Below are 14,659 nucleotides of genomic sequence, written 5' to 3' on the forward strand. Positions count from 1 at the left end.
GTAACACCTCTTGTTTGGTTATCTTCTCAGACAGAGCTATGAAAGCAGGTCCAGCTGGAGCAGTTTCAAGGCATCTAATTGCTACCTATTCTTCCTTAGCAGTAATACCTATTCCTGAAGTGGTTTTGTGACACAACTGCTTAGAGACCACAACCAAATCTACTTTTGACATGAGCTCACTGAAACCAAGTGGCTGAATTTCAGTGACTAGTGCCCAGCTTTTCTATACGCCAGTTCTCTAACGTGTACAATGAAACAAATGGTATTAAAGGGAAAAGGGTTTGGAAGGAACACCTGCAAGTTCCATGCTGTAAACACGGTTTAAGCACCAAAAAAAAAAAAATAAAAAAAAATCAGTGACATGGAAAGAAACCAGTTTAAACGTGACAGTTACCGTTTGCATTGTGTAGACTGTACTACTGGATTATGCGAAAGCAAAGCGGTTCGTATCCAAGAGGTACTAGACCTGTACAAACCAGAGAAATACAAAACAGTTTCTGCGGCAACCTGCAGCACTTTGAGGATTTAAAAATTAACTTTGAAAGAAAAATCGTAATGCGGTGACACTAAAACTTAGAAAGGGGATCCAAAGCAGCATTTTAACTCCAAAATAAAGCCGCTGAACTTGCATCTGTTTACGATTCCAGCAAGCTCTGTATCACAAACACAAAACCAACCTCACCGCTTCAAAAGGACGATCCGAGTCTGTGCGAGAATGAGAGAGATCCCAGGCAATCCGGAGGCAAAAGCTGCTTGGAAGGGTCTAACCACCCCCGATAGCCCCAGGGCGCACGCAGGGTGCCGGGCAGCGCCCCCAGGACCAGGCTGAGCGCACCGGGGAGGCGAAGGCTGCGTCTGCAGCTCGGAGGGACCCGCCGCCCTCCCGCGGGCTCTGCCCGGGGCCGCCCACCCGCGGCTCCTCCCCGACACCGGCTCCTCCCGGGACCAAGCTCCCATTAGCCCCCTCCCTCGGGCCCGCTCCTTACGCCAGAGCTTCTACCTCCTCTGCAAGCGACGACGGCTTTTTAACTGAGAAATCGCAGGAGGTCGGCGTTTCGCAGATCTCTCCGTGTGACCGAGCGCGCTGCTGCGGAAACGTGTCCCCCGCCTGCTCCCGACAGCCCTGGGCAAACAGCTCTGGCGCCCGCCCTCGGCCTCTGTTCGCAGCAGCCTGTGCTTCTCTCGCCCAACCTCCAGGGCTGCAAATCCTGCTAGATCCCCTGCATCTCCCACCGCTTCCCGTCTGGGATTTTACGGTATCGATTATTTTAAACAAAGTCCCCAAGCTGACCCATGTGATTATTATTTTTTCTTTTAAATACAGACTCGTGTAACAGTTTGGGTTGGAAGGGACCTTAAAGATAATCCAGTTCCAACTCCCCCCCTGCCATGGGCAGGGACACCTCCCACTGACCAGGCTGCTCAGGGTCCCATCCAGCCCGGCCTTGAACACCCCCAGGGATGGGGCAGCCACAGCTTCCCCGGGCAACCTGTGCCAGCGCCTCACCACCCTCACAGTGGAGAAATTCCTCCTTATGTCTAGTGTAAATCTGCCCCTCTACAGTTTATACCCATTGCCCCTCGCCCTATCACTACAAGCCTTTGTAAAAAGTCTCTCCCGAGCTTTCTTTAAATCTTTAAATAGAAGATTTATAAAGCTAAAGTACATTAAACAAATTTCCTTCAAATATTTTGAATCATAATAAAATATGACAGACCCCAAGAGGAGAATTCCTATTGCAGGTTCAATGGGAAGAGACCAGGGTGACTCTGAAGCACCGAACACACTCATCTGGGAGAGGAAGGCTTCTGCCTGCAGTTCAGGCTGCTACAGACACGGTTGTGAGTCCCACCAAGCAGGGAAATTCCGTGACACTGAACTTTACACTTCTGTTAAATGTAAAACTGAACATGGAAAGCCTGTTAACAGGCTGTTCCTGTTCCAAGTGTACGAAGCTTGCAGCAAAATGCAGAAAACACCAAGGTCAGTCCTGCCAGGGAAATGTGGCAACAGGACTTACGGCAGCAGCTCTGCACATTTCTAATGATAAAGCTTTAAAAGCTTTCTTTCCTCTCCACTTTCCAAGGACCACCACCTTTATGCAGTTAACTCTGGAGAGACAAGGAACCCTCTGCTTCCAAAGGCTTAGCAACAGTTATAAGGTTAAGTCATCTAGAGATGCGCAGGCACCTCAGCTCCTTCCATGGGTCCTTGGCTTTAAGCTGGTTTCTCCAGAAGTAATGAAGCGTGCTTTGTATCTACGTACTTCATTTCATGAAATGCTCAACAGAAACATGGAAAAAGATGAATGCAATACTGACAAGCAAGGTTGCATTTTGTGAGCTAATAAAATAAACTAATGAAGAACACTGTTTAATTCCCACTGGCTACTTCCTTACTTCTAGCCAAAACATAATAGAAAAAGAAGGAATGGGCTCCTCTTGCAACACAGGCAATTGGCTTGTGCTCAGGAAAACTATTGAAAAAGAGTAATTACTTGACAAGCTGAAATGCAAGAAGATACCTCACCATTAGAGGTCCGAGGAAAGATTATGCTGTTCAATTAATTTAACACCTTTGGAAGAAAAGAGAAGGAAAAAAAACCCCAAAAGGCAGTACTCCTCAGTGCTCTACTCCTGAAGTGTTTTTCGCCCAGTGTGATCAACTGCCTTGCCTGGATATTTGTGGGAAAGCCTGTTTACGTTAACACTTGTTCCTATACAAAGAAGCTTGGCAGATACAGACTTGTATCTAGCCTTGTCCAAGGGAAATTCTCTCTCATGAAACAGCCGACAACAGCAAAACGTAGGAAATTCTACTGTGTTCTTGGCTTTCTGTATCAGGATAGATAAAGGCAGTGACAGCATGTCAGAAAAATCATGTACAAAGGGGAAGAGGAAGTCACACAGCCGTAGCAAACAAATAATAATGCTCTTAAAAGTTCTCCCATATGGCTTGAGTACAGAAGCTCTGCTCAGGCCCCAGGTATATCTCTGCCTTAGCAGGATTTCATCACCCCAGACTGCTGCAAGTCCTTTCCCCACCCCGGCCCTCACACAAGTATCTCCAAAATGCAACTCCCTCAAACTGAAGAACACACAGAACTGAGCTATGTGTTCATCTATAAATCAACATGTGACTGTAGACTGAAATTATTTTCCTTTAAGGGCTAGTAAGACAAGCTATCCCATCCTACATCAGCAATTTCATGAGGGAACATGGTTTGACACCAGCACAAAAGCTCGTTTGGGTACTAATGAATGCAGAACCCAGTGCAAGTGGAGGACACAGGAACAGATCTACGGTACAGTCCGCATAACTTGAGCATTCCCCTGGGGAATCCCAACCGTATGTTTGGCCATGTATTCATGCAAGTAAACAGAGATTAAGTTAAATGCTCATAAGGAGAAAAACCAACAACAAATTCACCCAGAAAGAGTGTACGATAGATACACATGAAGTCATCTAAAACATGGAAACACACTCTTCCATAGCAAGCACTTCCATAAAAGCTGTTTGCATAAAGGAATGGCACTTAACACCTGTGCTCTCCAGGTTAAGTCATAAGAAATAGAGTTTTTCCTTATTGCTACAGTTAAAAGAAATGTCCTGATGAAGCTAAAAGGTCACCAACCAGTTACAATGTGAAAAGTCTGATCCTGCCAAAGCATACGCCTGCACTTAGCTGATGTAACTTGGAACAGTTCCACGTCAGCCCAACAGGGCGACTTTTTTTAAGTCAAGTTCAGCACAAACAGATGACTCTGAAGAACTGGCAAACCAAGATCTCAAATTCTTTCCACAGAAAACCTATCCAAGCAGAAGCACTCAAATACCTGTTACTGCAATGCCCTGGACATCAAGTTAATATCTTGGAGGTTGATCAGATGATTCTTTCCCAGGAACATTTACAAGTAAAAACAGATAATTCTTCCGGGCTCTGAGCTACTCAATTTGTATTAGTTCTTAGGACCAGATTTCTCTCTCTTGTGGTTTCGTAAGGGAGCGCCAGCTTTGGCAGGATGTAGCAAGGTTAGCAGAATGGATGTAAATACCACTATTCATGTCCAAGTGTCTTTGAACCCTCTGAGACTGCTAACGGCCACAGATGCCTGGTGCCTGCTATCTGCAGCTACACCAGCTGAAGAGGCACTAACCCAGGTGTCACTGTCCCTTCCCAGGGGACAGGTCTCTCTCCTAAGACCTGCCCACCCAGCTGCTACAAACAGCACTCAGTACTGCTTGCAGGGAAAATAAGCGATTGGAGAGCTGTTTGGGGTTGGGGGGATTTTATTGGTTTTTTTTAATCGTTTCAGATAATTTTGACTGAGGTTAGGCAGTACTAACAATGACCAGATCCCAGGGGACAAAACTGCTGGCAAAGCAGCAACAATAAACGTATGTTGGCAAGAATCCCTTCAACCAGAACACCTCAAGCAGCTCCACCTAATCTGGTGCCTTAATGAAGTCACCAGGTGTTTCAGCAATGACTAAGCAGATCCACGCCAGCCTCTCTGAACATTTCCCTGTGGATTCCTCTTGTTCTTTGCTGTCCACAGCCACTACCTTTTTCATAATAAATTTCAAATGTATCCCCTAATCTCTTCTGTCCCCTTATTATACATTTGTTATTTCTGAAATAGCAAAAATCTTCATCACAATAACAATATGGGAGGCACAGAAACTAAACCATTCATTACAGCGATGAAAGAATTTAAACTAAATACAAGACTATATCATCCTAGCATGTGGGTCAAGAAAAAAAGGTCAGTATTTCAAAGCATTCTTCTTGATTTAACCTTAACAATCTGATTTGTCGGTCTTCAAAAAACTCATTCCATTTAGAATGAGTACACAATTCTAGGGAAGAGGATAAGTTGTATTCTCTGTACAATCTAAATTCTCGCTGTATGTGTCAAAAAGGATCAGCCCTTAGGAACGACAGTTTCCACATAAGGAAATAAGTTTTCATAGAATCATAGAATAACCAGGTTGGAAGAGACCCACCGGATCATCGAGTCCAGCCATTCCTATCAAACACTAAAACATGCCCCTTAGCACCTCGTCCACCCATGCCTTAAACATCTCCAGGGAAGGTGAATCAACTACCTCCTTGGGTAGCCTGTTCCAATGCCCAATGACCCTTTCTGTGAAATATTTTTTCCTAATGTCCAGCCTAAACCTCCCCTGGCGGAGCTTGAGGCCATTCCCTCTTGTCCTGTCCCCTGTCACTTGGGAGAAGAGGCCAGCACCCTCCTCTCTACAACCTTCTTTCAGGTAGTTGTAGAGAGCAATGAGGTCTCCCCTCAGCCTCCTCTTCTCCAGGCTAAACAACCCCAGCTCTCTCAGCCGCTCCTCATAAGGCCTGTTCTCCAGCCCCCTCACCAGCTTCGTTGCTCTTCTCTGGACTCGTTCCAGAGCCTCAACATCCTTCTTGTGGTGAGGGGCCCAGAACTGAACACAGGATTCAAGGAGCAGTCTCACCAGTGCCGAGTACAGAGGGAGAATAACCTCCCTGGACCTGCTGGTCACACCGTTTCTGATATAAGCCAAGATGCCACTGGCCTTCTTGGCCACCTGGGCACACCGCTGGCTCATGTTCAGTCGGCTGCCAACAAACACCCCCAGGTCCCTCTCCTCCAGGCAGCTTTCTAGACAGACTTCTCCTAGTCTGTTGCACTGCATAGGGTTGTTGTGCCCCAAGTGCAGGAACCGGCACTTGGCCTTGTTAAACCTCATGCCATTGGACTCTGCCCAGCGGTCCAGCCTGTTCAGATCCCTTTGCAGAGCCTCCCTACCCTCCAGCAGATCGACACTTCCACCCAGCTTAGTGTCGTCTGCAAACTTGCTAAGGGTACACTCGATGCCTTCATCCAGGTCATTGATAAAGACATTGAACAGGACTGAGCACTTTCATATTTTGACCAATATGAAACCGCTTTCCTTTTCTAATCTTTAGGATTGCAAGGTTGGCTAAGACTAACCATTTTACAATATTCAGATATTATATTATTGTCTGTTCTTCAAATATTATCCATTCTTGTAATGCTGTTTTTCTATTTCTAGCTCCTTCTTACATGCTGCTTTCTAAAGGCCACACCTTCAGCTTTAATGGACAAATGACTTGCAAGTAAGCAAGGGGGATTGTGAGTAATTGGGTTATTCCTAGCTCACTATCTCCACCAAAAGATCCAGCATCTTTTCTCTGAGTTGCAAGAGGCCGTGAGACTTGGTTGTTACACCTGAGCAGTTCTCACAGTTTTCTTTTAACTCACCAAGCTCCAAGAACTCCAGTCGCTTTATCTGCTTGCTCCCTACCTATTTGATTCATTACTCAGGACTCTTACTTGCCCAAAACAGTCATTCTTCTGGTAATTTCTGCCTTTAAGATTTTTACAGCCTGCCCCCACCTTTAAACCACAAAGTTGTTTTGGTTTTTGTCTCCTCAAAGCTTGTCCAAATTTAACATTCCCTTCTGCACTTATTAGGTAGCAGAAGTACAAAGTTTAATTTAGGGAGCTCTAAGAATTTAAGATCTTGAGATTATTCATCCTTTGGCAAGGACGTGAAAACAGACTTATGGTTTCTAAGACTACTACAAATAGGTAAATTAAAGATGTATATCTAAAGCTTAGTAGATTGAAAGAATGTCTTACCAGATCATTCTTCCCCCTTTTTAGGGTACACAACTCCTCCTAGGCTAATAAACAGGAGCTGAACTATAAAAGTTGTCTGCCTGGCTTAGTGTGAACACCCAGCATTAGAGAAGTGGGCTCTTCTGATATTTTTCTGAGCTCCAGGTTCATGCAACTATACAAGAATACTGTCTGGTTAACAACTCCTCCCAGATCTAGCTCTCCCAAAATCGAGGTCCATGTAAACTAGTTTCAAACCCGACCTTGGCAACACACAGGTAACTTCTTATCTTTCACTGGCTAGAAGGCATATGGAGAGGGGATCTGTTGTCCAGCTGCAGATTGCCACTCTCTGGGGAATGGAACATGCAGAGGCAGCCAGCTACTCTGAAGTCTCTCTCAGTACTAAATAAACATCAGGTTGAGAAAAATCACAGTTTAGCCTTAATAAAAGAGTGTTTTTGGAGTTCAGTAAAGAAAAATAAAATTTAACATAGCTCATAGCTGTCTAGAGCTGGTTTGCAATAAAGAGGTCTCCCCTCTTTCCTTCAGTTGGCAAACTGCTGGGTCACACCAATGCCCAAGACATTTTGCACAGCTCCTTGGAGCTGGCATCCATTTTACTATATTTTTCCCAAGCCCTCTCCCTGCAAGATGAACCCTGAAAAGGGTTGAGTGAAAATTCACCCTTGGGAACTTCCTGCAACCCCAAGTCCTCATAGTTGATTCAGTTAAGAGCAATGAGACAATGCAGTATCTTACTTGCTGCACTACCTGGAACGCTAACTGTGTTTCACCGCTGTGAAGCTGTTGTTTGAAGGACTCTCCTACACAGATGGAAGTTGCCTTATCAGTCTGGATAATTCACTGCAAACAAAACCTTTCACATTAAGCAAATGTGTGCCTTCAAAGCAAGAGATGGCTAGCTGAATCATCTCTGCATAAGGTTAAGGCTTCTGGGGTTTTAAAACTGCATTTGACCTCAGAAATAATCCTTATGTGATAACAAAAGAAAAAGCAATGAAATGCAGGCCATTATTAGCTTCTGACAGAAATCAGACACAATGGCAAGCACGTGGAGGAAAAAAAATGCCTTTAAGAGTCCTGGAACTTTGCACCTGGCTTAGTGGAACTGGGTGAGATCACAACAGCAAGTGACCCAGAGCTGCACTGCTGTCATGTTACAGCGAGTATGCAGGAAGCGCTGTGCAAGTGTCCTGTGAAGAAGTAGCAGCTAAAACCTACTTTCATACGCTGGTACATACAGACATGCAACCCAAAAGCAGCTCTTCTCCTCACCAGAACCTTTGGTCATCTTTACCCTTGGGGGCTCATGTGCATTTCTACAAAATTGCTTGAAAGTCTGACCTGAGGCTCACGCCCGACTTCATTTTGCAGGTGCAACAAACAAAAACTTATTCCTGCAGAGCCTTCACCAAGGAACAAACTAGCAATTTATATAATGGTTTGCTAGACTTTGAGTCAACGCAGCCAAAACCCAAGTTTCCTTTTTTTATTTTTTTTAAATAAATTCAGTATTTTCCCCACATAAAGGCAAGAATGGAATGCAAGAAAAGCATATAAGGTAATTTAATGCAGCTCAAGAAGACCGTCAGCTATTTTTCTATAGCTTGATTGTTACAATGAGGCAAAATTAAATGAAATAGTACTAAACAAATCCTTCTATCAGTAACTGCAATTTGGAGAACTGTTTTGTGGCTTTCTTCTTGCCACTTTCAGGCATATGCTCAGTTTTTATTTTCAGTTTTCACAGTCTAGTTGTGACCCAAATAATAGATGTTATTTATGAGAGTTTGAGTTTTGGAAAATCAGAGATTTTTTATTAGGAAAAAAATTCAAATACCTATAAAACAGTATTCCCCTTGCATTTTCTGTAACAACCTATCTTGATGGTAAGGTTTCAAGTTCCTCAAGACTGAGCCTCTATCCATATTTGTTTAATATACAAAGCCAAGTAAAATAATATAATAGAATTTATCAACTCCTTTAGAGCGTTATCTTGGCAAAAAGCTAGGTACAAAAGTAAGTAGCATCATCCTAGAAGAGTAACCCATATCACTGATTTAATGACAGCAATTATAAACAGATCATGCTCTAGGTACTATTCAACAGCTGATTGTTAGAGATTAAGGAGATAATACTAGATCTGCCGTTTTCGTATGAAATCTGTTTCTTTTACTCTTATACTCAAAGACAAACCCATGAAGACCTCTACTTGAGAAGAATAACAAAAAGAAAAAAAAGTGACAAATCACGTATTTCTTGCCATTTTTGGCAGCTATTACTGGTATTTTGTTTCAATTCAGACAGTACTGTATTCTTCATTCTGCCCCATTTGAGAAGATGATGTGGCTAGGACATTTTGACTCAAATCAGTTTATTGGCCTGTAGTTTCTGAATCGTAAGAGCTGAAAAGCAGAGCCTTCCTGCTGATACAAATCCTAAAAGATCAGGTCTGTTTCCTGCTCAGAAATTCATACCATTTCTTCCAGTGGGTTCTACTATTTTGACACTTTCATTAATATGTTGTTTCTTTCTCTAACTGTAAGTTTTAAGGACACTGACACCTACCCAGGGGTACAGCAGGGAGCAGAAGCCCCTGGCCCACGAGGGGCTACCCCTGCCCTGTAACCAGCAATAACAACAGCAAGACCCTCTCTGGTGAGCCCCAGATTTGGCACAGCAAGCTGCAATGCCACTACCAACACATGATTCAAGGACATGGCACATGAGACCCTATTTAACACAGCACAACTTTTGCATCCTCCTGAATCCAGGATTTCTGCGGAGCTTGGAGAGCTCCTCCAAGGTCCCTGGGACAAGCTGCCTGCCACCAAGCTGCCTTTAGGACCAACTCCTTACTCTCCAATCCCAGCTGCCGTCTTGGCTGCAGCAGCCTTGGTCCCTGCAAGACAACTGTAAAATCATGGGGAGATTCCAGCAATTGAGCTGCTTGGAATCTCAATAAACCCACAAACTTTTCTGGGCTTTGCAATGCTGCTTGTCTGCAATGATGACGTGCAAACAGTGGGACTATTAATACCTTCCCCCACTTACCTTCTCAAATGGCTGTTTGCTAGAGGAATTAAGTCAAAACAGGCTGGAAACTGATTCTAGCACTTTCTGTTCAAATGCTTTAAAGTTTATGTGTTTGGGTTTTCTTAAGAGTTAACCACAATATTGGAACTTAGCCTTAAATCCACTGTTTGTTAACAAACATAATTTTAAATCAACCACTTGCTGTGTGAGAGAGGAAAGGCCACTTACCATTGTCAGACCACCCTGACTACTTGCTACACAGCGTTTTAAACATGTGATGGTTCAAAAGTCCTGGGAAAGGCCAGCACTGTATGTGTCGTCCCTCAGATGCAAGAGGGCTGAAACCACACACACAGTACATAACAGCAGTTGTGCTGCAGAAGACAATGCCCTCAAACTGCCATAGCAGAATCAATGTTTTCCAATCAAGTCCACGTTAAAGCCTGATTTACAGCATGTTCAAATGTAAAGTAAATGAACAAAGAACCCGTAAATAAATAGGAATGCACACCTACTGTACTTAACACACAAATTTTACTCAGATAGTATTAGAATGCCCTTACAGAAGCGGTTCCACGTCTACAGTTGACAACTGAACTTTTATAAATCTCTGTTACTGGATAGGAAGCTATTGCATTCCAACACCTTCTTGTTTTGTCAGTAAAGGTACAAATCTATATCTGTCCCTCTGTTTCTCACCAGTGTGAGAACTGTCCTCTAACTGCTCAGCAGGGACTCCAAGCCAGCAAAGCAATGCAGCAAATGGAAGCTTTGGCAGAACTGTATCATGTTTTCACTACTGATAAAGATGCCACAACAATCACTGAAACTTGTAAACTAAACTACTAGCAAAAAATTCTGGTTCATTTGCTGAGATGTCTATATTACTAATAACAACTGAGAGGATTATTTCTCTTTATCAGAGCATCTTTATCATCTTCCTGAAAAGTCCTACTCATGAGGAAATTACCACCAAAATAATTCATTCTGTTAGTATTAGTTAGAAAAAAAAAATGGCCCAAACTATTTGCATTTACTCATGTAAATGTATTTCCCCTTTTATAAAATAAATTTCATAAGAGTAACAGGTTATTTATGACTTAATGTGAAATTTAACTTGAAAGAAATCAGTATGTCCCATCATACTTTTCCAAAGCTGGTAGGGCTGAGGCTAAGCAGGTTTGGGTTGTAGCCAACAACGCCAGAGACCAACTCTGACAGCTGTAACAAGTAAGGATTTACTTGGTAAAGTGTAGGTCTGGAGTTGTCAAGGATCACTGCAAGTTGACTAAAACAAACAAGACTGGACTAAGTCCAGGAGAAATCACTTCGGTAGATTTAGATACAGGTCTCACGGAGAAACCAGAGCCAGGGACTGCACTCAGATTTGAAATAGTAGACTGGCAAGGCGGAATTCGGGTGTCAGGCTAGAGAAAGAGAGTAAACTCCTGAGCATCATCCAACTAAATTTAAGCTTAAGTCTGGTGGGAGTAATTCTGCTAAGGCAAGGTGTTTGCATGTCTACAGCCAGCAGGTGAAGTTCAGAGCTTGCACTAACCAGGATCTAGAAAGGGAGGTTCAGCTGTGGCAAATGAGAGGGGTCCTTGGGCCCCTCTTGTTGTTTCTAAGGGGCCAATACTTCGCTCTGAAAGAATAAATAAAACCCTGCACTCCTGACTTCATATTTCAATACCATCTATATTCTCAGGACGACAGAATCATGCACCATTACACACACACAGACACACACACAAACACACTTTCTTAGTAGCTGTCCTGCATTATTTCTTTTGTTGAAATACAATTAAGACATTACTGGAAGGGAGTGTTTTATACTAAAGCCACGTAAGATTCCAGGTTGTTTCTGGCAGTGCATTGCTCTGGCTGAAGGAAACGGTCATCTAGAAGCAATCAAAATGCACCATCTGACCACACCTAAGCTGATCTGAACAGGAAAGAAAGATAACCCCCATATAAATTTGTACAGTAAACATGTTAGGAGTGGAAGACTTCGCTGTGTTTCACGTGATACAGCAACTGGACGAATTCTCCAAATGGCTCTGAACCTTTCTGGAACACAGCTGCTCTGAGGGGCAGAGGGAACTGAAAAGCAGCTAGAGGCAAGCTGAGGTGCTCGTTCACAGGGAGAGACCAAATAAAAGAAATTACTGGATGGGAATGTGGGCACAGCCTAGGTGGCTGGCATACATGATGTTAAATCAACAAACTTTGAAAACAGAAAAAGCATTAAAAGTAAAAGCAGTGCATGTCTAGCTCACTGGACGCTGCCTGTGACCATCCAGGTATCTCATATAGAATAGGTCTGAAGAAGCCCCAAACACAAAGATATGCGCAGCAGGCCTTTTACAGAGACTTCAGCTACCAGAAGCCCCAAAATTACCAAATTCCTTTTTTACCCTGTCTATACAAACTTCCAGGAGGGGAGCGCAAGGCAGGGCAGGGCTGGAAGGGACAGGAACGTATGTGGGTAACGATAGTACTATTTATCAGGCCCTCAGACAGACTAACTCTCTGCATGGGTACTCACTGGTGAAAAAACCCAACACAACTGCTTGTTCTGCCTCATGCCAAGACAGACAGTCACATAAAACAAAAAATACGTTTAGATTTTTGGCTCAATATTCTTGTCTCTGAATTGTTGCTCTATATATCAACAAATGATCCTTTATCTTAAGAAAGTCTTACCGGCCACAAGTTTCCCAAGAGAGAGGCACTACGTCCTCAAACACCGACATGCCTGCCTGGTAATAAGCCACTAGCATGTATGGGTTAGATGGCACAGATCCAGTGCTGGGTTAAGGATAAGTTAAGAAGGCATCTGGACACAAGAATGACAGAAAGGTACTGGCCGCAGTTATCCTACAAACCCGCTATCCTGCCTTGCGTGCCAGCTTGCTGACATTTATGTGGCTACTAAAAAAGAAAGAACAACCACAACCAAGTCACTATGCACAGCTTTTATTCTAGAAGTACACTACTAGGGAACATTGCACACTGAGGCATCCAAGACAGTCTTAAAGCAATCTACTTCATGTTGAGAGTTACTGGCTAACAATTCTCAGTCAACAGCAGCTGAAAACATGCCCGATCCCAAGCACCTAGACCATGAGAAGGACTGCAGCCTATTTAAAAGTCAGGGATATCATCAAGAGCTGCAGTAGAAATAAAATTTTGAACTTGGCATATAATGCCTTCTCCACTCCTTTTTAGAACAAACTCCCTTGATGGAAGCTGTCTTTTTAAAAGTAATTGAATTTGCATTTGAGTACTCTGCTAAATTCTTAACTCAGCTATGCGAACTTAAATCATATTTTTTTCATGAAATACAAAAATATAATGGTAACTGAGGGTGTTTTCGTGAGGTTTGTTGACAGAACAGGGTAACAACAGTTTACTTTAAGGCTTTCAAACAGCAAATAAAACCTCTAAAAGCAAACCTATTTCATGTTTTCTTTGTCAGCCAGCAAAGTATCAGCGAAATGTAAATGCACTTATCCTGCTATTTTGGTTGCCATGAAATCTGAAGGAATACAGCTGCATCAATTTTTCCTGTATATTTCATACAAGTCTCTCTCCAAATATGTTTTCCTCCTCTCCTCAAACAAAACTTCCACCAACTGTTGGGAGAAGCTATGCAACTGCACTTGACACTAGTGTGAACTTCCTGATCAGACCATCTACAACCTTTAGCCCATGTTCCCAGTTGTCTCAGGGGGCAAAGGGAGTGGGCAGCTGTAAGTTTGTAACTAACAGTACATTGTGAAAAAAACATGAAGGGAACTAGAGTCAACAAATTAAATGTCAAGATTTGAGCAAACTGCCCAGAGAAACAGGACTTTTTTTTTAAGTCTGGTAACAACCTCGAACTTTACGTACATTACCCTGGAAAGCACACAATTCCTGGAGTAGAAGGGCACTTAATTTCCATGGCTTGCTGCTTACAAACAATTCACATAGAGCAGGGGATCTCATTTTGGGTGCCCTTAAACTAACTTGTAAATTCATTAAAGAAGTGTGGCAGTTATGTGAAAAATGGGTGGGGAAAGACTCAGAAATAAAGCTTCTAAAGTTTTCAGTTAACTTCTAAGTGACAGTTCTTCTAAGAATCGGCACATTTGTTCCATACTCTGAAATTTTTTTCCAGCTTTTTCCTTTGCCCAGTATTTTCGCAAGCTGACTAGTACAGCCAAACACAGATAGGATCAGAAGAGTGAACACTGAAAAGCATTTCAGCAAAACCTCAGGTTCATGACCTATTTTATGTAACAGAAATCTGCTTAAATATGAATCAAACCATAGATACTGGAACTCTTTACATTTAGATGGTATCAATCTATGTGTGTATCCCTTAGTACACATGTAATAGTGAGGCTTGTACACCGAGTTCTTTCCTGGTTGGTAGTGCAAATATAGTCACAGAATTCAGAACACAAAAGCCACTTACCAAATAAGATACCTAAAAGAAATGAGAATCTATAGAACAGCTGGGTTTTAAGATACAAAGCGGTGCACACTAACCACAATTCAGTCACAAGGTCACTTTCCTCTTTCAGCCCGGGTCCATTTCCCACCTTCCCCACCATGGCTTCTCTACTAAACTTCAAAGAATCAGAATCATAAAATCATTAAGGTTGGAAAAATACATCTAAGATAACCCAGTCTAACCGTCAGCCAGATACCGCAATGCCTACTAAACAATGTCCCAAGGTGCCATGAATACCTCCAGGGATGGTGACTCCACCATTTCCCTGGGCAACTACATCCTTCCCAACAGCCTGAGAACTTTGCTATGCAAGCTCTGCAGATGGATTCAGTCCTTAGAACTGAGATTTTAAGTTTCATTATTAAGCTGCTAGAAAACACACACAAATTCAATGTGGGAGGCAAAAAAAAAAAAAAAGTGATAGCATATGTATTCCTTCCACCGCAGCTACTGTATTTG

The 14,659-nt window shown here is 42.9% G+C and overlaps 1 protein-coding gene across 3 annotated transcripts in view; it reads right to left on the reverse strand.

Moving 5' to 3' along the window:
- Nucleotides 1–14,659, reverse strand: part of SESN1 (sestrin 1) — a 75,435-nt gene that overhangs the window by 14,825 nt on the left and 45,951 nt on the right. The window contains exons 1-2 of one of the 3 annotated variants that reach the window (XM_069851697.1): nt 683–809; nt 395–466 (exon numbers count right to left, since the gene is read on the reverse strand). The exons of 1 other annotated variant lie outside the window; for it this stretch is intronic. In XM_069851697.1, coding sequence (XP_069707798.1) covers nt 395–403 — 9 coding nt within the window. In that variant the 5' untranslated portion in view covers nt 404–466; nt 683–809. Of the gene's footprint in view, nt 1–394; nt 467–682; nt 810–14,659 lie in introns of those variants that run through there. One more of the 3 variants, XM_069851698.1, reaches the window with a different exon arrangement.

This window comes from Phaenicophaeus curvirostris, chromosome 2 (genome assembly GCF_032191515.1).
Source record: "Phaenicophaeus curvirostris isolate KB17595 chromosome 2, BPBGC_Pcur_1.0, whole genome shotgun sequence".
Classification (NCBI taxonomy): domain Eukaryota; kingdom Metazoa; phylum Chordata; class Aves; order Cuculiformes; family Cuculidae; genus Phaenicophaeus; species Phaenicophaeus curvirostris.